The 24,614-nt window shown below is 39.1% G+C and overlaps 1 protein-coding gene across 1 annotated transcript in view; it reads right to left on the bottom strand.

The window, feature by feature from the left end:
* Nucleotides 1-24,614, bottom strand: part of faf1 (Fas (TNFRSF6) associated factor 1) — a 208,424-nt gene that overhangs the window by 21,623 nt on the left and 162,187 nt on the right. Inside the window, exons 14-17 of the mRNA XM_078408556.1 lie at nucleotides 23,773-23,909; nucleotides 23,226-23,314; nucleotides 11,238-11,318; nucleotides 9,252-9,329 (exon numbers count right to left, since the gene is read on the bottom strand). Of these exons, the coding sequence (XP_078264682.1) occupies nucleotides 9,252-9,329; nucleotides 11,238-11,318; nucleotides 23,226-23,314; nucleotides 23,773-23,909 (385 nt within the window). The remainder of the gene's footprint in view (nucleotides 1-9,251; nucleotides 9,330-11,237; nucleotides 11,319-23,225; nucleotides 23,315-23,772; nucleotides 23,910-24,614) is intronic.

Below are 24,614 nucleotides of genomic sequence, written 5' to 3'. Positions count from 1 at the left end.
ATGCAGATTCTTACCTAAATTGGGAACATTGCAGTTGGGATCAGCATTGTTTCTCAAGTCACCTGTCAGTATAGAGCTGAATGGGAAACAGCAACTGATTCATGATCTGTTTGCTCTCATCACATGAGAGATCAAGAGAAATTGGGTTTCTGTGTGAAGATCAGCTAACTGAAGAATCTGGGAACTGAATACAATATCTTGTCCTAAATCATGCAATGTGGATAACATACCCGGGCCACCAAGGGAAATTTTAAAAGATTATCAATTCATAGTTTTCTGACTGGATTCTGCATCTATGTCATTTGGGCTTCATTCTAAACACTTTGTGATATTCTGTAATCATGGGCAAGTTACATTTTCACATTAAAAAAATGAACGGATTATTTTGGCAAGCCACAATGGGAAATAAAGTGTACAACAGAAAATTAAACACTAAATGTTGAACATGGAAATGCCAAATTTACTGTTAAATCTTAAATACATTTTCAGCAGCAGTAGTCATTGTGGGGTTGCTCATTCTTAATATGTGTAATTATAATTAACAGTGTACACTATATCCTCAGAAAGCCCACCTTAGAACAGCAATTCCAGCTAAAACACTCTGGATAGTTAATTGGGAATATGTAGGAAGGAACTGCAGATGCTGGTTTAAACCGAAGATAGACACAAAAAGCTGGAGTAACTCAGCAAAAAAGTAACGATGATAAAGGAAACAGGGCATTATTAGCTGGGGCAAAGTGAAAATGAGTTACAAACAATGAGATTCAACAAGACGTTAGTACAACTTGGGTGAGGGAAGGGGGAGATGCAAAGGTTACTTCAATTTGTGTTTCGCCTCACTCTGACAATGGAGGTGGCTCAGAACAGTAAGGTCAGTGTGAGACTGGGAAGGGGAATTAAAGTGTTTGGCAACTGGGAGATCAGGTAGATCCACGTGGACTGAGCGAAGGTGTCCAGCAAAACGATTACCCAATCTACGTTTGGTATCGTATAAGAGTCCACACCTTGAACAATGGATGCAGTAGATGAGGTTAGAGTAGGTGCAAGTGAAGCTCTGCCTAACCTGAAAGGACTGTCGGGGTCCCTGGACAGAGTCGAGGAAGGAGGTATAGGGACAGGTGTTGCATATCCTGCAGTTGCAGGGGAAGGTACCTGGGGAGCGATGGTTTGGCTGGGAAGGGATGAGTTAACCAGGGAGCTGCGGAGGGAACGGACTCTGAGGAAGGCAGAAAGGGGTGGAGATGGGAAAATGTGACTGGTGGTGGGATCCCGCTGGAGGTGGCGAAAATGTCAGTCGATTATGTGTTGTATGTGTCGGCTGATGGGGTAAAAGGTAAAGACTAGGGGGACTCTGTTCCTGTTGTGACTAGGGGAAGGGGGAGCAAGAGTTGAGCTGCGGGGTACCAAGGAGGCCTCATCTATGATGGAAGAGGGGAACCCCCCTTCCTTAATGAATGAGAACATCTCAGATGTTCTGGTATGAAACACCTCATCTTGGGCACAGATGCGGCGTAGACAAAGGAATTGGGAATAGGGGGATGGAGTCTTAGAGAGCAATGGAGTGAGCCAATGTAAAAAATCAAAATTGCTTTTCCACAACTCAAAAAAACATTTTCCACATTTTTCTGGTTCTAAAATGCAATACATTAGGCTTAATGGGCAGTAGGAGTTCTCAAACATAGTAAGGGGAGCTAGTGAAACACAGATGGAATCGAATTTACCACACAAGGGACAATAGGAACAAGGTCAATGAAACGGGTGAACAAAAATGAATTTGAAGTGATGCTAAAGAAAACAAAATATGACAAAAGAAAATAATTGGTAGGGATTGTTGAACTAGGACATAATGTAAATAATATAAAAAAATGTCTTTCCATAATATAAATGTTGAGTACATGGAAGACAGCTGGGCAATGACAGAATGCCATTATAAGAATACAATAATACAAAGGCATTTATAAAGTAATTATAAAAAAGTCCTTTATTCAGCAGTGACATTAAAAGAACTATCAGGGCATTCTGGAAGTGCAGGACCATTGGAACCAACCCTTTCACCCGTCCCACTCAATCTATATCCGAATCGTGGTCACTGCTTACACACTGCTTCACTTATAGGACAGCTGTGGCAGCCAGGTTTCAAACTTGATTAAAACAGCACAACTGCCAACGATAAACTACAGGAATTACCCCATAGGGATTAAACAATATAAGCTAAAAAGGTGTGAGTTGCCTCCTTTGTAAATGGTGCTGTTACTCAAGCTTTTGTTGAAACTTATTAGCACAAAGTAAGTTCTCCAACTTTAAAAGAATATTGACTTCTCCAACTTTAAAAGAACATTGACCTCCAACTTTAGATAGTTCCTCTGTCTCTCTCTTTCCCCCCCCCCTTCCCAGTTCTCCCACTGTCTTCCTGTCTCCACCTATATCCTTTCATTGTCCAGCCCCCCTGGCGTCAGTCTGAAGAAGGGTCTCGACCCGAAACGTCACCCATTTCCTCTCTCCTAGATGCTGCCTGACCTGCTGAGTTACTCCAGCATTTTGTGATACCTTCGAGCACAAAGTAAGAGGTTGGACCAGAAAATTAAAGATACTGGTAAATAGAAGTTACCGGTATCTTTAATTTTCTGGTCCAACCTCTTACTTTGTGCTAATGGTCACAAATGTGGACTGAATATAGGAGTTCTACAATGTGACCCACTCTGTGTTTGGTTCACTGAAGTTAGGGCTTCTCCAAGTCTTCACCACTTCTTGACCTATTTGTTCTCATCCAGGACAACAAGAGGCTTCTTTAGCGAGCAGAAGTCACATACAAAAAAAATCAGCTTCCACCATAGCATGTCTACCACCAAGCATGTCTTCAATATCCTCTTTTAGCATTGCGAGGAAACCTCCCCCCACCCCAAGAGCACCCACTGTATCTCCAACATCCACTCGGTAATAATCATCACTCCCATTTTTACCATTGTTGAGCCCATTTTTTGTTAAATATCTGCCCCACTTTTATCTTCTTTTATCTTACATTATTAAAATCTGTAAGATTCCACCTTCCACCTTATTGAGTCAGAGAGTCATGCAATGTGGAAATAGGCCCTTCGGCCCAACTTTCCCATACCAATCACCATGTCTCATCTACACCAGTCCCACCTGCATGCGTTTGGCTCATATCCCTCTAAACCTGTCCTATTCATGTACCTGTCTAAATGTTTCTTAAATGAGTACCTGTCTCAACTACCTCCTCCTGCAGCTCATTCCATACATCATCATATCATATCTATACAGCCGGAAACAGGCCTATTCGGCCCTCCAAGTCCGTGCCGCCCAGCGATCCCCGCACATTAACACTATCCTACACCCACTAGGGACAATTTTTACATTTACCCAGCCAATTAACCTACATACCTGTACGTCTTTGGAGTGTGGGAGGAAACCGAAGATCTCGGAGAAAACCCACGCAGGTCACGGGGAGAACGTACAAACTCCTTACAGTGCAGCACCCGTAGTCAGGATCGAACCTGAGTCTCCGGCGCTGCATTCGCTGTAAAGCAGCAACTCTACCGCTGCGCTACCGTGCCGCCCTGTGCAATATCCTTTGTGCAAAAATGGTACCCCTCAGGTTCCTATTAAATCTTTCCCCCCTCACCTTAAACCTGATTCTCGATTTCCCCCACTCTGGGCTAAAAACTCTGTGCATTTGCCCGATCTATTCCTCTCATGAATTTGGACATATCTATAAGATCACCCCTCATCCTCCTGCGCTGCAAGGATTAAAGTTCTAGCCTGCCCAACCTCTCCCTGTAGGTCAGGTCCTCAGGTTCTGCAACATCTTTGTAAAACTTCTCTGCACCCTTTCCAGCTTGGCAACAGCTTTCCTACGACATGGTGACCAAAACTGAACACAATGCTCTACATGCAGCCTCAGTTGTCTTATATAACTGTAACATGACCTCCCAACTTCTATACTCAATACTCTGACTGATGAAGCCCAATGTGTCGAAAACCTTTTTGACGATCCTATCCACCTGTGACGTCACTTTCATAGAACCATGTACCTGCACTCCTAGATCCCTCTGCTCTACAACACTCTCCAGAGCCCTACCATTTACTGTGTAGGTCCTGCCCTTGTTAAGACTTCCTATTGCAGACCAGTTTTTGTTTTTTCCCCTTCACTGCTTCTGCACTTGCATTAAAACCAATAAATCACTAACTTTTTCCAGTTCCAATCAAAACTTATTAACCAAGCTCTCTCTTTAGCTCTCTCTTCCCCCAGCATAATTTACTTTCATTTTAGACTTCTAACATAAGCAACATTTGGCCTTGTTAATTATAATTTGAATGAATAAATACCATCTGGGAACTATTATGATTAAATTCAAGAACTGATAAAGTTAAAATATATATTTTTTAAAGAAAAACAAACCAATTGTACTGTCGTTTTCAAGAGACTAACCGCGCACACAAACGGCTCCAGGAATATTCTCCAACTATTCTCAAGTGACCATTGCAAAGGATTGGATTTAAATTCTCAATAATGTTCTTCACAATAATGGCATTACGCCATGAAGCTTATAAAGCAGAGGTTTGCCTATTCCATATGGTGTATTTATTAGAACTGATGCATGTAACTAATAAAAATTGAGACAGGTTCAAACAGGTTACTGCAATAGATCAGTCACGTGATAGTTTGTTCACATGTAATGAAATTATTTGCTTTTTATACAGTAATTCCTGAACCAAATAATTGATTAAACACAATGATGTCATCTGTTGTCAGTCTTGGGAACAAAACAGTGCATTGATTCCCATTGCTTATAATAAATCTTTCATATGCTTCTTTTTAATATCAATAACATGTGGATAATATATTTTTGCAAATTGAGCTCTTGAAGCATACCACAACCACTTGTGCTAGATCATTTGTTGTTGAACACTTCTAATTCCCAAATTAATTTTAAAAAGAATGATTTATATGGCAGTCAGGATCTTTGGTAATATGGGAGCTAACTCATTATTCCCATTTCCCCATATTTCCATGTGCCCTTGCAACTCATCATCTTCACACATGCTTTTCAACCTCCCATTATTTCTTTATCTTGCTATTAAAGGATAATTTACATGGGCATGGGGAGAACATGCAAATTATTTCACCTAAAGGTCACACTAAAGGATTCAATGTAAGTACCTCATTGGAGATGAAGTTTAGAAAACAATACAATTACGTCAACTTTCTTCAGACCATCAAGAAAAGGAGATGTTTATTAGCTGCACACTAGTAGACATGTTTCACATTATATCAGTGACTAACTTCAGATAATTAAGGTTGGTGAATTGCAGTTGCAATAGTGATGTGGCAGCGCTGACTAGTTCAGTAGCCAGAATCAGTCCTAAATATTCCCAAATACTACGCTGTAGAAATTTCAACATAGCTTGAAGAGAGCACGAGAACATTGTTACTATTTTGGCTACTGTCTGAATGCACAATATTTCACTTGCACAACAACACTGGTGCTCAAAAAACTAAAAACGCAATGAGTAGTTAAGATCTGGAATGTTCAACTTGAAAGTGTGGTGGATGTAGATTCAACTATGAATTTCAGAATTAATTGATAAAATATTTGAAGTTTAAAATTATTCCAGGGCAATGTGAAACGCTCTATATCATCCAGGTATAGTCACTTAGCAGCAATACATCAGGCTGCACCTCTTTAGGCTGAATGACCTGTTTTCTATTGTGATGATTTTGATTCAATGATTTTAAATGGGTAGTGATAAGTAAAAACAGGGAATTTCTGAAAGTACCCGTGTGTTTGGGTGCGACTGGCAACAAAGAAATCTGCTATCAATTTATGAAGGCATCCAATGCAGAGCATTCATACAGCTTTCAATGGATGACACTAGCAATAGCATTCCTGAAAGTAGCACTCAATAAAAATGATGGGACCTCAGGGATGAATCAGCTATAAGGAGTCAGGTTTGAAAGCATCGGTAAACTATAATGCTATGGATTCTGTATATATGCATCTGTAAAGTGGTGCAGCCTGATGTATTGCTGCTAAGTGACTATACCTGGATGATATAGAGTCATAGAGTGATACAGTGTGGAAACGGGCCCTTCGGCCCAATTTGTCCACACCGGCCAACATGTCCCAGCTACTACACTAGTCCCACCTGCCTGTGTTTGGTCCATATCCCTCCAAACTTGTCCTATCCATGTACCTGTCTAACTGTTTCTTAAACATTGGGACAGTCCCAGCCTCCTTTGGCAGCTTGTTCCATACACCCTTTGTGTGAAAAGTTTACCCCTTAGATTCCTATTTAATCTTTTTCCCTTCACCTTGAACCTATGTCCTCTGGTCTTCGATTCCCCTACTCTGGGCAAGAGATTCTGTGCATCTACCAGATTTATTCCTCTCATGATTTTATATACCTCTATATGATCACCCCTCATCCTCCTGTGCTCCAAGGAATAGAGACACAGCTTACTCATCCTCTCTCTATAGCTCAGACCCTCCAGTCCTGGCAACATAAATCTTCTCTGAACCCTTTCAAGCTTGACAATATCTTTCCTACAACATGGTGCCCAGAACTGAACACAATCCTCTAAATGCGGTCTCACCAACGTCTTAAACAACTGCAACATGACCTCCCAACGTCTATACTCAATACTCTGACTGAAGGACAATGTGCCAAAAGCCTTTTTGACCACCTTATCTGCCTGTGACTCGACCTTCAAGGAACCATGCACCTGCACCCCTCGATCTCTCTGTTCAACAACACTTCCCAGACGCCTCCCATTCACTGTGTAGGTCCTGCCCTTGTTAGACGTCCCAAAATGCAACATTTTAACACATTTCTCTGTATTAAATTCCATCAACCATTCCTCAGCCCACCTGGCCAATCGATCAAGATTCTGCTGCAATCTCAACATTGAACCTCGTGGGACAACAATGACTAGTTCAGGAAAGTCAAAATGCTTTTCACATCTGGCCCTCAACTTTATACCAAAAAGTGAGCCCACTGACCTGAATAGATTAGAAAAAGGTAAAAGCAGAGAAGTGCCTTATTTTGCTTAAAAAGTTTTCTTTCTAATTGCAGTGGTAGAGTTGCTGCCTTACAGCGCCAGAGACCCGGGTTCGATTCCGGAGAATACGTGTGCTGTCTGTACGGAGTTTGTACGTTCTCCCCGTGGCCGCTTGGGTTTCTCCGAGATCTTCGGTTTCCTCCCTCATTCCAAAGATTTACGGATTTGTAGGTTAATCGGCTGTAGATTTTCCATAGTATGTGGAGGATAGCGTTAACGAGCGGGGATCGCTGATCGGCGCAGACTCGGTGGGCAAAAGGGCCTGTTTCCAAACTGTATCTCTAAATTGAACTAAATGATTTGGCATGCTACAAAGGCTCCCATTGGGAGGAAGGCCTCAAGATTTGACGGTGATTCCTACACACTGCTTAAAGTCCTCCGTGTCTCGCTGGATACCAGATGTGAGGACTTTGCTTGTGTAACCTTCGGTAACTTGAAAAAATGTGGGTAGACCACAGTTTGCAAGTCTAGACAGTGAGCCAGATGCAGAATAATCCTGCCTTATGAATTTGTATATCTTCCTCCTGTCAAGATCCTTAAGCCACAGAGTAAATGAATGGATAATCACAGAAAAATGAGTGCATTGCCAGAATATTCTTGTCCAAGGTGTTCTGCAACCAGTAAATGCATTTTATTAGACATAAGGAACTGAAGATGCTGTAATCTTGAGCAAAAGATACAAAGGGCTGGAGCTTTATGGCCAGGTTTGCTGACGATATTTAGATACGTGCAGGGGCAGGTAGTGTTGATGAAGCATGGAGTCTGCAGAAGGACTCATACAGGTTGGAGAGTGGGCAAAGAAATGACAAATGGAATACAGCGGAGTTGCAAAGAGACTTGGGTGTGTTGGTGCAGGTTTCCCAAAAGGTTAACTTCTAGGAAGGAACTGCAGATACTGGTTTACACCGAATATGGACACAAAATGCTCGAGTAACTCAGCGGGACAGGCAGCATCTCTGGATAGAAGGAAGGGGTGACGTTTTGGGTCTCGACCCTTCTTCACATTATGAAGAAGGGTCTCGACCCAAAGCGTCACCCCTTCCATCTATCCAGAGGTTAATTTCCAGGATGAGTTGGTAGTAAGGAAGGCAAATTCATTTAGAGAGGACTAGGATTGAAAGCAAGGACATAATGTTGAGGCTTCATAAGCCGCCGATCAGACCACATTTGGAGTATTATGTGCAGTATAGGGCCACATATCTGAGGAAGGATGTGCTGGCGTTGGAGAGGGTCCAGAGGAGATCTACAAGACTGATCCCGGGGGTGAGTGGATTAACACATGAGAAATGTTTGATTGCTCTGGACCTGGATGTGCCTTTAAAATAAAGGATGTGCCTTTAAAATAGAGATGATGAGGAATTTATTTTGCCAGAGGGTGGTGAATCTGTGGAATTAATTGCCTTGCCACAGATGACTGTGGAGGCCAAATCATTGGATATTTTTAAAGTGGAGATTGATTAGTAAGAGTTTGAAAGGTTACAGGGAGAAGGCAGGAGAAAAGATTGAGAGGGAAAATAAGATCAGCCATGATTGAAAGCCAAAACAGTCTCGACGGGCTGAATGGCCTAATTCTTCTCCTATGTCTTATGAGTAACTCAGTGGAGGATATGGGTAGGAAATTTTGGGTTGGGACCTTTCTTCAGACTGACTGTATAAGGGTGAGGGAGGGGGGAGAAAGCTGGAAGACAGGTGGGGTGGGACAAAGCCAGGTAAGTAATGGGCAATAACAGACATTTTATTGTTGTTTAAATAGCCAACATTATTGCGTATAAGAGAGGGTTTTCCTGGAGATCAACGTTCAAGGCACCTCACAAGAGCAGTAACTGATATTTAAGTTATTTCACATAAGCAGGTATCAAACATTTAGCCTGAATTATAGGTATTAATGAGCGATATGTTGAGAGAAAGGTGGAGATATTTACATAAGCTCACTACTGGATAATGCAATCAAGACAATGGGATGAAACCTAAAACTTCAACTGCTTGGCCCAAAGTGCTGCCACTCAACCATAGTTGGCACCAGAAGCACCAGCATACAGGTTAAAACAGTGGTGTGAGCAAATTCCACAGCTTTACTACTGAGTGGCTGAAGTTGTCCTTTGGAAATGAAATTTACATGTGCAATATGTTGAGAGCAAAAATACAAAAAAAGGTTCAGCTAATATATTCTAACCTCTTGTTCTTCCTCTTGTTCTTTTCGAATCTGTTCTTGACGCACCTGTTCTGCTATTTCTCTTTCTTGTGCTTCACTCTAAAGAATAAAATTAATTTAGAGTTTAAACATATTAAAAGTAATTTCAAACAATTTGAAAAATAAAAGTTGGAGCATTTAATCTTAACATGTTATACTCCCAATTTAATATAAAGTTGAAAAAGTACAGAAAATCCTTAATGTTGATTTACTTAATATTAAAAAGATAAAAGCTGGGAGTTGGAAAGTAGTGAGTCATTGTTAGGTGCTAAGTTCCCAATTACTTTTATTCACATTCCAGTTGAGAACACGTTGGGTGAAGTTGGTACTAACCCCAGTGTAAGACCATGTTCAGGACATAAATTCAACCCTCAATATTAAAAAAAACCTAGAACAATTATAACCATATAAAAATTCAAATAAACTCCAACTATTAAGACATCCAAAATACAAACACTTATCTTATATCCACTCTCCTGCTTTAAATCTACACAAGAACCCTCTAATCTGGTGATAAATTCTGGGACTCTTGTCACTGTGTGGGAGTCCATCTTGGGAATTCATGAGGTGCCTAATAGCAGCGCATGATTGCCAGAGGATAGTTACCAAGAAATACAGGACTTCACCTTCCACACAGGTGATGTGAGAATCTAACCGGTTCTTACTGGAAAACTAATGGCAATTCTTCACAACATTCCAACTGTTGTGCCTCTCGATTGCATCCTTTTTTCTCAGATATCACAAACAGTTTCCACTAATGTTAGACAGCAAGAACAATTTAATTTTCTGGTGTGCTGAAGATGTTAACAAATATCCCACAATTTTTCACATGTTGAATGACGAACCAAAGTTGACAAAAATCCAGATATTGGGAAAATGCCGAAATGTTCAACTAAAGAACTGAGTTTTAATGAGCATCAGAGATGAGAATAGTTCAGATGCAGAGAATTTCAAGGGGGAAATTCCAACGGCACCTGAAGTAGAGTTGCTGCCACGCAGTTCCAGCGACTGAGTTTGAGTCTGATCTCTGGTGCTTTCTCTGTCATAATGTCATAAGGGACCAGGAGTAGAATTAGGCCATTCGGCACATCGTCTACTCCGCCATTCAATCATGATCTATCCCTCCAAACCCCATTCTCCTGTCTTCTCTCCATAACCTCTGACACCTGTACTAATCAAAAATCTATCTATCTCTGCCTTAAAAATATCCACTGACTTGGCCTCTACAGCCTTCTGTGGCAAAGAATTCCACAGATTCACCATCCTGTGGGGTTTGAACGTTGGCCCTGGATTTCTCCTGGGTGTTCTGGTTTCCTCCCACATCCCTAAGATTGGCCACTGTAAATTGTCCCTGGTATGTGGATGAGGGGTAGAATTTATCGATGGGGAGTTGATGAGGGGGGGATTAAAGCAAAATGGGTTGGAGTACAACTAGTGTAAGAATGGGTGCATCTCAGCCGCCTTAGCTCCAGGGAAAACGAGCCTAGCTGACTGATAACTCCAGTCCGGGTAATATTTTTGTGAATGATTGTGAATCCTTTCTGCACCGCCAGCTTAATCATGTCCATCCTAATAATGTGACCAGACTGCACATAATACTTAACCGACATCTTGTACAACTTCAACATGATGTCCCATACTCAGAGCCTTAGTTGATGCAAGTCAGAATGCCATTGCCTTCCTCGCCACTCTGTCCATCTGTGTTTCCTATTTTCAAGGAATTATGTACGCACACTCAAGGTCTTTCTGGTCAACAACACTCCCCAGGGCCCTGCCATTCACAGTGTAAGTTCTGCCCTGGCTTAAACTTCCTGCATCACTTTGAACTTGAACTAGTTAAATATTTTCCCATGTTGCTTGTTCATTTCTATTTTGTTGGAACTATAAGACAACCTTCTTCACTATCCATTATACCACTAATTTTGGAGTTATCTGCAAATTTATAAATCTTACAAAAAGTACACAAACCTTAGCTCGATCTGCTTCCAGAGAAACTCTGTATGCTTCATCTTGTTCTCGTTTCACCCTTTCTCTTGCTTCACGTTCATCCTTATAAAAAAACATATAAAAAAATTAAGTGGCAACTAAAATTAGTTGATAACCCAAAGCATTTATTGGTTTCATAAAATTACCCTGTTGTGTACTATTATTTGTGAGCAGTTTAATCTGTTTGCTGTCAAATGTTTAGGTGTGAGTCAGGTTGGACTCAGGGAAGTGGGGGGGGGGGGGAAAGGGGGTTAACAATGGGGGGGGGGGGGGGGGCTTGTTTTGCAGGTTAGTTACCTAATATTAGAGAATTCAATGTTCATGCCATTAGGCTGCAAGCTATCTGTGGAATATGACCATAAAATCAAAATCTGGGGAAATGTTGGTATTCTATTGATTAAATGGCCCAAGTTTACAAACTTGATAAGAAAAAGAACCATGAAAATTTAAACCAAGTAAATGATACCAAAAGTGCATTTTGTGAGAAAAGTCATGTAATTTGTCACAAATGTTTTCTGTTAATTATGTGAAGAGAGAAAATTCCTTATGAGAACTTATTCCCCAGAAGACATCAGACAACAATAACAGGTTTACAAACAGCAATTATGAAAACATTTCAATATGTAAACGGCTGATTAAAATTGCAGCGTCAAGTGTAAACTATACACATTAATTTCAAAAATGTTTCACCCGAGCAAGTGACACATTTAATCTTGATAGCTTATCCCATCTGACAGTATGCAACCCAGATATTTCAAATCAGGTGCAGTGGCAAGTCGAAACAATTTAAGATCAATTCCATTCATCTCTTGCAAAATAAACAACCCATGAATCACAGTAATTACACTGAACTAGGCAGTCATTCAAGCATCTAAAGCTCCAGTTCTATATATGAGAATATTAAAATCTGCGCGAACATTCATTTTAAACCGTGCCATAATTACAGTTTTAACCCAAATGAAGAAAAGGTCATTGAATTTTATTTTCTCATCTTACTTTTGAATTATAAACCACAAACATCAAAGGTAATTTTCACAGAAAAGAAAGTTAAAGCAAGGGCAATGAATATCATTACAATTGGATTAGATACATTTCTTGTTAAGAATGCAATTATAGTTAGTTAATGCGATGGGAAAACTAGGTAGTAAGCTAGGTAGTAAAACTATGTAGTAAGCAGCAGGGCAGGGTTGAAATGGGAGATATCCAAGTAGGCAACTACTATTCCGGTATTGCATTGTTTTGTTTTGATTTCAATGAATAGCCAAAATGAAATATCATCAGATTAACTCTGCATTTTAACCAAATGGACTATATAGCCATTCAAAATGATATAAAATCTATCCAGCCCGAAGTGTTCATATTTCCTAGTATAGGAACTTCTGATCGGTACACAAACTCAATAAAATGTTACAAGCTCAATTGTCAAATTTCTTTCCTAGAGATGAATTGCTAATAATTCCAATGGAGGCACCGAAAGACAGTTTTGTTTCAACTTTGCAGAGCTTTAAAAGACAATTGCAGGTAGAGCAATAGTGGGTTTATTTTTGTATAATCTTTCAAAATGTTCTATTCTTTATAATTGTTATATTTTGCAGTTTTAAAACATTTATTTAACTTGAAAATTTTCCATTGGGATTATTAGCAACTTGATTTCACTTTCACCTGATTTAGTTCATTATATATCACCTGCCCATGAGATACACGCAAGGGCAGAAACATGGATACAAATACTACTCATTCTTCCTATGATCCTTACAATAACAATGTCTTATCTGAGAATTCAAAATATTTTATTTAGAAACATAGGTGGAGTAGGCCATTCAGCCCTTTGAGCCAGCACCACCATTCAATATGATCGGTACCCCGTTCCTGCTTTTTCCCCATATCCCTTGATTCCTTTAGCTGTAAGAGCTAAATCTAACTCTCTCTTTTCATTACCAAAAATTCTTATCCACAGTAAAATAAAAAACAAACACGAGCCTCAAGTAAATCCCTCACAATCTATAACTGGAAATTTGATTGTAAATTTTATTTTACATTGGATGTTCACAATATAAAGTAGGAATGTTAATAAAATGGAAAATGACAAATTTAAACTTTGCCTCTGCCTTTGCGGTTCGGAAAGAGGACAAAGTAATTGCAATGCAAAGGCGAAAAAATTCAAGGGGAGGGACTTAATAGATTTCATACAAATAGAAAAAAGTTAATGGAAAATGTAATGAGACTTAAGGTAAACAAATCTCCAGGACTGGATGATTTCCGCTCCAGTGAACTGAAAAGTGGTGCTGAGGAAATTACACATGACGCATGTCATAAACTTCCAAAGCTCTTGATTTTAGAATTATGCCATTGAACTGTAAAATGACACTCTATGATTAAGAAGGGCGGAAGGTCAAGGTGGATAATGGCAAAACTGTCAAATCAACGTTAGTTGTGAGGAAGCTACTGGAATTTGGCATTAAGGAAGATTCACCAACTGGTTGGACAAGTTTATGATAATCAGAAAGGTTCCGGATTAGATTGGTTTAAAATTCATATCTGACTAATATGATGGGCCTTTTACAAACAAGTTACTAAAAGAATGGATAAATGAATGTCTATACGGGTTATCTAAATGTACTTTTCAAAGTAATTCAAAAGGATTATCTGTATGAGATTATCAGTGGAAATTAAAATACAATAAATTGACGACAAATAAAAAATGAAAAACTGTTGGAAATATGAAGCACGTCAGGCAACATCAGTGGAGAGAGAAACAATTAATGTATCATGATGATGATTAATGATCAGAACTGCAAAATGTTAGAAATGGAACAATCTTTAATTTACCAAGAAAGGAGATGATGGACAGGGAGAGTTGATAGAGAAGAACCTGTAGATGTATTTAGATTTACAAAAACCATTTGCCACATGAGAGGCTACATGCACAATTATGAATCCAAAGATTCATATTGGAAGACGTGTTTTAGAATAGATTGAAAACTGGCTATCACAGGGAAAATAAAGAGTTTGAATAAATGGGTTCACTTCAGAAGAAGCAGATAACTAATTGAGTACTGCAGGGGTCCATTCTTGCTCCCCAAATGTTCACAGTTCACATTAATGACCTGGAGTAACAGTATGTAAGATTTCCAAATTTGCCAATGAAACAAAAACAGGTGGAAGAACATGCAGTGATAGGAATACTATGATTACGCAATGGGCTATAGACAGATCGAGTGTGCAGGCAAAAGACTGGCGAATGGACTTTAATATGGGAAAGTGTGAGGTCATGAAATATGTAGGAACGAACTGTACATGCTGGTTCAAACCGTAGACCCAAAAAGCTGGAGTAACTCAGCGGGTCAGACAGCATCTCTGAAGAGATGTTGTCTGACCCACTGTTACTGTAGCTTTTTGTGAAACGTGGTAAGATAAATCAAAACAACATTATCGAAAAGGGGAAAGACCGCAAGTGGATGAAATACAAAGGGACATAGGATGATGGTGAGCGCCCACCTGGAATATTGCAGCCAGTTTTGGTCCTCCTTTTAAAATAAGTTGTGGTGACACTGGAGGCAGTACAATGGAGATTCACCAGGCCAAAGTCCAGGAAAAAAGGGTTGTCCTATCAAGAGAGACTACAGTTTGGGTCTAAGAAAATAACTGCAGATGCTGGTACAAATCGATTTATTCACAAAATGCTGGAGTAACTCAGCAGGTCAGGCAGCATCTCGGGAGAGAAGGAATGGGTGACGTTTCGGGTCGAGACCCGTTTGGGTCTAGATGTCTAGATTCCTTGGAATCAAGGAATGGGGGTGACCTTATTGAGGTCAGAAATTAGGTCAGAAGAGATCAGTCATGATCATATTTAATTGTGTGGCAGGCTTAAAGTACGGTGGTCTATTCATATTCTTTTGTGTTCTCTGGAGAGAGGCAGGAAAACATAAATATGACAGGTGAAGACTAGATGCATGAACATTGTAAAAGCTAGCATGTAACAAAAGCTACAAGGAGGTTTGAATAGGGAGAAACACAAAATCTGTAGTATGTCTACAATATCCAGCCATGTCAAAACATGGAGCTAATGTTTTTGACAAGTTGTTAAAAGTACATTTTAACATCATATGCTGAAGATATTGGGTTCCTTATACAGTGCTCTCCATAATATTTATTTGCCTCTGTACTCCACAAGTTGAGATTTGTAATAGAAAAGATCACATGTGGTTAAAGTGCACATGGTCAGATTTTACTAAAGAACATTTTTGTACATTTTGGTTTCACCATGTAGAAATTATAGCAGTTTATGCATAGTCACCCCATTTCAGGGCACCATAATGTTTGGGACACAGCAATGTCATGTAAATGAAAGTAGTCATGTTTAGTATTTTGTTGCATATCCTTTGCATGCAAAGACTGCTTGAAGTCTGCGATTCATGGACATCGCCAGTTGCTGGGTGTCTTCTCTGGTGATTCTCTGCCACGCCTGTATTGCAGCCATCTTTAGCTACTGCTTGTTTTGGGGGCTAGTCCCCTTCAGCTTTCTCTTCAGCATATAAAAGGCATGCTCAATTGGGTGATTGACTTAGCCACTCAAGAAATGACCATTTTTTATCTTTGAAAAACTCCTTTGTTGCTTTTGCAGTATGTTTGGGATCATTGTCTTGCTGTGGAATGAACCGCCAGCCAATTAGTTTTGAGACATTTGTTTGAACTTGAGCAGTTAGGACGTGTCTATACACTTCAGAATTCATTATGCTATTATCATCAACAGTTGTATCATCAATGAAGCCGTGAGCCAGTACGTTCAGCAGCCATACATGCCCAGGTCATAACACCCCACCACTGTGTTTCATAGATGAGGTGGTATGCTTCGGATCTTGGGCAGTTCCTTCTCTCCTCCATACTTTGCTCTTGCCATCACTCTGATATAAGTTAATCTTTGTCTCATCTGTTCACAAGACCTTTTTCCAGAACTGTGGTTGCTCTTTTAAGTACTTCTTGGCAAACTGTAACCTGACCATCCTATTTTTGCAGCTTACCAGAGTTTGCATCTTGCAGTGTAGTCTCTGTATTTCTGTTCATGAAGTCTTCTGCAGACAGTGGTCATTGACAAATCCACACCTGACTCCTGAAGAGTGTTTCTGATCTGTCGGACAGGTGTTTGGGGATTTTTCTTTACTATAAAGAGATTTCTTCTGTCATCAGCTGTGGAGGTCTTCCTTGGCCTGCCAGTCCCTTTGCGATTAGTAAGCTCAGCAGTGCTCTCTTTCTTCATAATAATGTTCCAAACAGTTGATTATGGTAAGCCTAAGGTTTGGCTGATATCTCTAACAGTTTTATTCTTGTTTCTCAGTCTCATAATGGCTTCGACTTTCATTGGTACAACTTTGGTCCTCATGATGATAAACAGCAATAAAAGTTTTCAAAGGTGATGGAAAGACTGGAGGAAGGACTAGGTGCTGAGCGCTCTCTTGTGCCTGCATTAAGGAGGCAATTAAACACACCTGAGCAATTACAAACACCTGTGAAGCCATGTGTCCCAAACATTATGGTGCCCTGAAATGGGGGGACTATGTATAAATACAGCTGTAATTTCTACATGGTGAAACCAAGATGTATAAAAATGTCCTTTATTAAAATCTGACAATGTGCTCTTTAACCACGTGATTTTTTTCTACTACAAATTTCAAATTGTGGAGTACAGAGGCAAATAAATAAATGATGGGTCTTTGTCCCAAACATTATGGAGAGCACTATTCACAAAATGCTGGAGTAACTCAGCAGGTCAGGCAGCATCTCGGGGAGAAGGAATGGGTGACGTTTCGGGTCGAGACCCTTCTTCAGACTGAGGGTCTGTATGCTTCAGCTAAAGCAATGATCCAGATTATGGAGGGCACTGTATGCTTCAGCTAAAGCAATGGGCCAGATTATGTCTACCACTTGCTGGTGATTCCAAATTGTAAAGACGAGTTGAAGAATAGATATAGGTATTTATTTCACAAAATGCTGGAGTAACTCAGCAGGTCAGGCAGCATCTCAGGTGAGAAGGAATGGGTGACGTTTCCGGTCGAGACCCTTCTTCAGACTGATGTCAGGTGGACGGGACAAAGGAAGGATATAGGTGGAGACAGGAAAATAGAGGGAGAACTGGGAAGGGGGAGGGGAAGAGAGGGACAGAGGAGCTATCTAAAGTTGGAGAAGTCAATGTACATACCGCTGGGCTGCAAGCTGCCCAAGCAAAAAATGAGGTGCTGTTCCTCCAATTTCCGGTGGGCCTCACTATGGCACTGGAGGAGGTCCATGACAGAAAGGTCAGACTGGGAGTGGGAGGGGGAGTTGAAGTGCTCAGCCACCGGGAGATCAGGTTGGTTGAGGTGGACTGAGCGAAGGTGTTGAGCGAAACGATCGCCGAGCCTGCGTTTGGTTTCGCCGATGTAAATAGGTACATCTACACCTGGTCCATTGCTGAATTCCAGGATCAGAGCATGGAGCAGATACATTTTACAATCACATTCATTTGAATAAAGGTGCCAACAGTAAAGGTAAAAGGTAACTGGTTTAATTACCTTTAAAATTTTATCTTAATGTTTTAATTAAGTTCTGGGTGCTTTAATTAAATTGTAATCCATCTTTTCTACAAAAGATTGAGAGCCTAATTGATCTATTTTTTTAAATGTCCAATTACCTGAGAATTCATAAAGTAAATTAAGAAACAGCATCATATCTTTCATCTGGGCACCTTGAAACTTTCCAGACTTGATACTGAATTCAACAATTTCTTCTATTTTGCTTTCCTTGGTTCTATCTGCACTGGCTGGTTCTGCTGTAGGTCACCCTCAGTTTTGCTCTCTTCATTCAAACTACTTGATTTGCTTGTTCTTTCCTACAATATTGATCTGCCTTTCACACGATTTTACACGCTTCTTTGTTTTCTATCTAATGTCCTGCATTGATATATCAACCAGCCAGCTTCATAAACAGTTCGTCACAGCAAATCTAGCCTCCCCTTATTGGAGGTATTCCCTTTGCCTGAACCATCCTTCTCCAATCCTCTCTGCAAGTTAAAACTAACTTGTTTTCTCTCCTTCCCAATTCAGATGAAGGATGTTAGAAAAAATAACTGATTCCCTTTCCACAGATGCTGTCTGACCTACTGTTTTTTTTGCATTGTATTGTTTTGCTTCAGTTTTCCAGCATATGCAGTTTTGGTTTTGATTTTCAGCATTTGAAAAATGTTATATCAATTTAAATTTACGCAACATGATAGTCCCAGTTAGAATATAGAGAGCCAAAAAATACATAAATAGAAAAAATTACAAATTAATTTACCTATACTCCATTCCTTTGTTGATGTTAAAATAGTCAGCCTTAAATTGATTTTATTTAGTATTGCAAAAAAATTATCAATCCTATTTTGCACCAAGATAACAGCTTTTGTGCCAATGTGTGAGTTTTGGCACAGTGTGAGAACAGGATTGGATTTGTAAACAACAGGGGTCTCCTGTTTAACTTCCATTCCTTTGCCCAATTTTCAAAAAACCCAATCAGATTTATGAGTCATGAATTCCCCTGCACAAAACCATGCTATTTTGTTTTCGAATGTGTAGGAAGGAACTGCAGATGTTGGTTTACATGAAGATAGACGCAAAAATGGAGTAACAGCGGGTCAGGCAGCATCTCTGGAGAAAAGGAATAGGTGATGGTTTGGGTTGAGACCCTTCTTCAGACTGAGAGCCAGGGGAGAGGGAAACTAGAGGTATGAAAAGGTACAGGTACACTACCTATCCTTCAGTCTTCTGGTACCTCATGTGTGCCTAATGAAGATGCAAAAACCTGTCAGAGTACCAGCAATCTCCACCTTTTCTTCCCTTAGCATCCTTAGATAGCTTTGAGGATTTATCAATCATATTGTACACCTACATTTCGAATAAAAATGTTCCTGAAACAAAGATGTTCCAGAATATCCGCATGTCACCCCTTAGTTCATCAGCCTCCACATCGTTTTCCCCAGCGAACAGTGAAATGCAAGGGAATTTCTTCTCACAGTTAGTGGAGAGTCGCTAGAGTTTTCTCTGGGAGGTCTTTGAGGCTGGATCGTTGGGAGATATTAAAGGAAGTGGTGGACACATATTTGAAGGATTGGGGAATTGAGAACTCAACACATATTTGAAGGATTGGAATTGAGAATATGAGCCAAGGCATAGGCAGGAGAGGGGAGGGGGGGGGGGCAGGTGTAATATTGCTTCTCTTTTTTGCAATTTCTAAATAGTTGCCTGGAACTTTATAACTGATTAAAAATTGAAATCCCTAAACCATGATCGCTCTATTAAAAATAACACTAATTAGACAGAATTTTGATCCTTTCCTCAAACAATGTAGGAGACGAAAGACAAAAAATTATGTTTCAACTGTAGAATGATTTGGTTGGACCCCACCAACAGCACTGTGATCAGTTCTAGACACTGCACGTAAGGAAGATGCTACAGGTTTATCACCAAGATATTGTAGCTAAAAAAAACCACAACAATTTCGTAAGTATTGAAGATAGAGGGATGATGCAAGAAACTTGGTGTTATGTTTTATCATATCATATCATATCATATATATACAGCGCGGAAACAGGCCTTTTCGGCCCACCAAGTCCGCGCCGCCCAGCGATCCCCGCACACTAACACTATTAACACTATCCTACACACACTAGGGACAATTTTTACATTTACCCAGCCAATTAACCTACATACATTTTATCATGAGATAATCACAGGCGACAGAGTGATATTGATCAGAGCAATGGCAGATGGAATGAATGTGAGGTGGCAGTTTTTGGAAGATCAAATAAAGATATATATATCTTTGATGGGGGATATAAGGTAAGAAAGAGGATAAAAGCGATTAGACATGTAAGAGTTGGGTGAATTGCTTGCTGTACCATGATAGCACCAATGCAATTCTGTGCAGGTTGTGACTGAAGGTAATATCGAAAAGTCTGCCAGCCATGACTGATGTACATCAAATCGCCTTGTGGTGTTCATCGCATGAAGCCAAATATTCCAACAACAGGCTTTGCTTTTTGTGCGAGAGAAAAGATATCTCTCTAAAGCATGGCTGTTTGAAACTGATTTCAGATTTGACTAAATGCAGGTGTGGACTTTTGAGTTCAAAAGTTACATATCCACACACTCAAGGTAAATGAAGAATTCGAAATGAGACGTGAGATTCATAGTTATGGAAGTTTTGCAGCCAATTTTGACTTTTTAGGTGGCTGACCACATGAGTGCATCAAACTGCGAGCATTCCGGGAGTGAAGACAGCTGCAATTTTGCCTTCTGGCTATATTTCAATTTGTCAGCTGATGTGTGAATAGACCTACTGATGCAGTTCACCATTTCAGCCTCTAAACTGTTAGCCAAATGGATTCCTCTAAAGGCCATAGAGTCACGGTCATGATTAGGAAAATGGCAGCAGCATTCCATGGGTTTGTTCAATTCATTTTTGTCCATCTAATTAGCAATTTAAAAAAATCAGAATTGAATTAAATCTTCCTTAACAGAATTCTAGTAAGATTGGGTGGAGTGTGTGCATGTGTCACTTTCCATCCATCTGACTCCTAAAATTGATATTTGGTGTCTAATGCAGTCACTGAGACCTTGAAATTCATGGGAAACAGGCAGACTTCCTTTCCACACAGCTAGTTTGGCTGATCAGTGGTTTGCTTTGAGAAATATTCAATGGGCTATCGTTGAGCTGAAAACAGTAATATGGCCAACTACATTTTATGGTTTTATTGAGCAACTAATATCCATTTTACCAAGTGTAAATTTTGATCTCATAAATTCAATAGAAAACTGTTTTCAGCCCTGAATGACAAAGCATGGCTTGAAGGTTGAATGGTGGTGTATGTCACCATTTGATGGATTTGTTTTTTCAATAAATGGATTTCTGGAATAATTTTTTGTCCATACATTTATTTGCTTGGTAATTTAACATTTTTGGCATACAAAAATGTTCAGCTTTGCACAATGTACTTGTGTTGAAATGCAATTTCAACAAGTTTTGTCAGTTGTGCAACTGTGACTACTTTTTACAGTAATAACCTTTGACAGCTGAAATAAAAGAATGTAATGTGGAGATATTATCAAATACTGCTGTCTTTAAAATGAACCCCACCTAGCAAACATGTCAGAAAGAGTTACTGTAATCCACAAAATAGCCTAATCCTCAGGCAACAGTCAGACAGCAAAAGGCAGGTGTGCTAAGTTCTAAATACTTGTGGTTTATTCTGTATATCTACTCATTACACTTGTGTATGACTAACTTAAACATTTTGTTGTCTGTCATGCAACACCAAGTTATTAATCATCTGGTAAGTTAACAGCCAACATCTTGGAACAAAGCTTTCCAGTGTAACGTACCTATATGTAAACACAAATTTGAAAAATCTGCATTTACATGATCTGACTACTAACATAGTTTATCATGATTGGGGAAATACAAACCCAAGTTAAAAACAAATTCTTAAAGATTAGAATTGTGACTGTATTTTTATTTGGCTACATTTGCACTGCATACAAAACCTCCATTTCAAACTCAAATTCACCTGGCAACGTGTTCCTTAACACTACTGTTCAGAATTTACAATACCAGGTTGTTATATTGCCACCTTTAACATAATGAAAGAAAAACTGAATACTGGCAAAGAGTCAATCTTTTTACGTCAATAAATCAAAATGGACAAGACCAAAAATACCTTTGTTACATTCCATAATATATAAATCAGTTTGTTGACTTAGTTTTTACATGAAAGGTTAAAAGGCAATTGTACATTTCATTGATTTACTTAGGCTTTCATTCAAAGCACATTCACATATTTTAGAAACTCCTTTATTGCCACTAAACATATACTGTCTCTTTTTACAAATGTAACCTACAGCATAACCTGTTGTAATTTTCAGTCGGTTCCTGCTTTGAAAAGCTCCAAAACCGGAACCTGCATCCTGTTCCTTTTATGAAACAAGGATTGGAAAGATATTTTCTTTGGTCATCCCGTCAGTATCCTCTCTGCCACTGACACAATTTTCATCCCTGGCAGTTTTTGAATATGAGCCAGATTCTGTACAGCCTTGTGTCAATTTTCAGCTTCTGGTCACATATCAGTGCCTCAATAAAGAATGTTTTTTTCCTCCACTGTGACATCACTCTACTTTGCCCTGCTTCAGCTTACCTGCTGTCAAGATCATCAGCATTATAGTTACAGTTACAGAGTAAAGAATTCAAGGTCTGCAATAAGGTAGATTGGAAGATTGGGACTGCACCCTAATTTATGGTAGGAATGTTTGGCAGTCTTATAACAGAGGGAAGAAACTGAATCCCTGGTATGTGCTTTTAAAGCTATTATAACTCTCCTGCCCCATAGGAGAGGGGAGAAGAGGTAATGACTGAGGTGAGAAAGATCTTTGACTATGTTGGCTACTTTCCCAAGGCAGTATGAAGTATAGATGGAGTAAATGGTGAGGAGGGTTTTCTATGCAATGGACTTGGCTACATCCACAACTTTTTGCAATTTCCCTGCAATATTTCTGCAACATCTGTGTTTTAGATCTGGCCTCATTGAATATAACTGCTACAACATTGGAGGCCATGCTGCAGTTGCCAGGATCCAAAACTCTGCAATTTTCTCACTAGAATTCTTGACCTTTTCTCCTTCAAGAAACTGCTTAAGTTCCAACACTTTCACCAAGCAGCACTGTCAGCTGCCCTGTTATCTCATGATACAGGTCAGATTCAAATTCTGTTTGTCAATGCTCCAGTGAAGCAACTTATAATAAAGATCCCTATAATATAAATAATTCATTTAAATATTGCTTTTGTCTCTTCATATCTTTTATAAGCTTCTTGAAATACTTAGCTATTATTTTTGCATGCTTCTCTGATTTTTGGAAAGACTTGTCATATTCACAAGATATTCTTATAGATTACAGCAAGTTTTACCTCATCCCTTATATCCTCTTGTTGTTGAGCTGCAAAGATCTCCATGGCATTCATCAGCCGCATCATTAAATCATCTACTGTTGTGTTACCTAGCAACAAAGGAACACAATTGAGCTTTTAGTTATTAAGATTACTGAATGTTTAATATAGGGAAGCAATTCCAGCTTTCATTAGAAAGGCATTAAGAAGTGGCACTATTGAAGAAGGGTATGAATTCAAGATTAGATTGAAAGGATTTCTTTTGAGTGCCTGCAGTTATTCTTAAATCATATTCTTTAACTTACTTGCATCTTGCAGATAAAGAAAGATCTATTTGGATGAATTAGACTTGATAGTACAATAAAAATCTTGAGAAGATGAATTTAGCATAATGCACTTTGACTGGCAATTTAATTTTATAGGCATTGGAGTACATAAAAAGATACCTCATTCAAATATCATGTCATCCATATTAGAATGAACATTTATGTGTGTGTATATATATGTTTTAAACATATTTTTTAACACAAATTATATCCCAAAATATCAATCGGGCACTAGAAATTACCTTGAATCACATTCAAAACTTCATTTGATGATCTTTTTCCCATTATAATAAGAAGTAGTGGAAACTGATCAGTTTTATGTGTTCGAATTGTTTGAGCCACGACACTGCCAAAATGTCTTGTACACATGCTCAAAAATCTGTAGAAAGAAGAAAAACAGTTAGGCCAAGCAATGCATTCTAAGTTTCAGAATCTGTGATTTTAAACCTGTAAAAAAAAATGAGGTATGGCTGAAAATTCACTGCTATGAATTAAAGTTACTCTCAGTATTATTTTTCCAAAGTAGGCTATAGAGTTCCTTCTCCTGCCTTTGCTTTAAACTGTCCCAATTAGTTACCTCACTGTTATGCTGTGTACCAGTAAAAGGAAATAGCTGGAGCAACATTGCTTTTTGCAAAATTGACTGATAGTGAATTGTTCAAAATGTTCATATACTTTTGAGTTGTTCAGATAAATATTCATATTAACGTATAAAACCATATTAGACAACAATGATCCTAAAATGAATATTTCAGTTTTTTACGATTTTGATAATGCGATCTTTTCCAACTGAATATGTAAATGTTCAGGTAAAATGTTGACAGTGACATTTTCACTTTGCCTTAATTAATTAAAGTGAACACAAATAAAATGTGTAAAAATTAACCCTAATGTTTAAACAAAATACAGGCAACTTGTGTTTTACATGTTTCAGATGGGGGTTACGGGCTTGAAAAACAGCATGTAAATCAAAAAGTACATAAATCAAACATATGCCATGATCCAACATAAGGAAAAATATATCCCAAAGGCAGATACATTTAAACATATAACCAAATAGTTGCAGGCAATCATTTGAGTTTTC

The sequence above is a fragment of the Rhinoraja longicauda genome, chromosome 11, assembly GCF_053455715.1.
Source record: "Rhinoraja longicauda isolate Sanriku21f chromosome 11, sRhiLon1.1, whole genome shotgun sequence".
Taxonomy (NCBI): Eukaryota; Metazoa; Chordata; class Chondrichthyes; order Rajiformes; family Arhynchobatidae; genus Rhinoraja; species Rhinoraja longicauda.
This window is presented reverse-complemented; position numbering and strand designations above follow the sequence as displayed.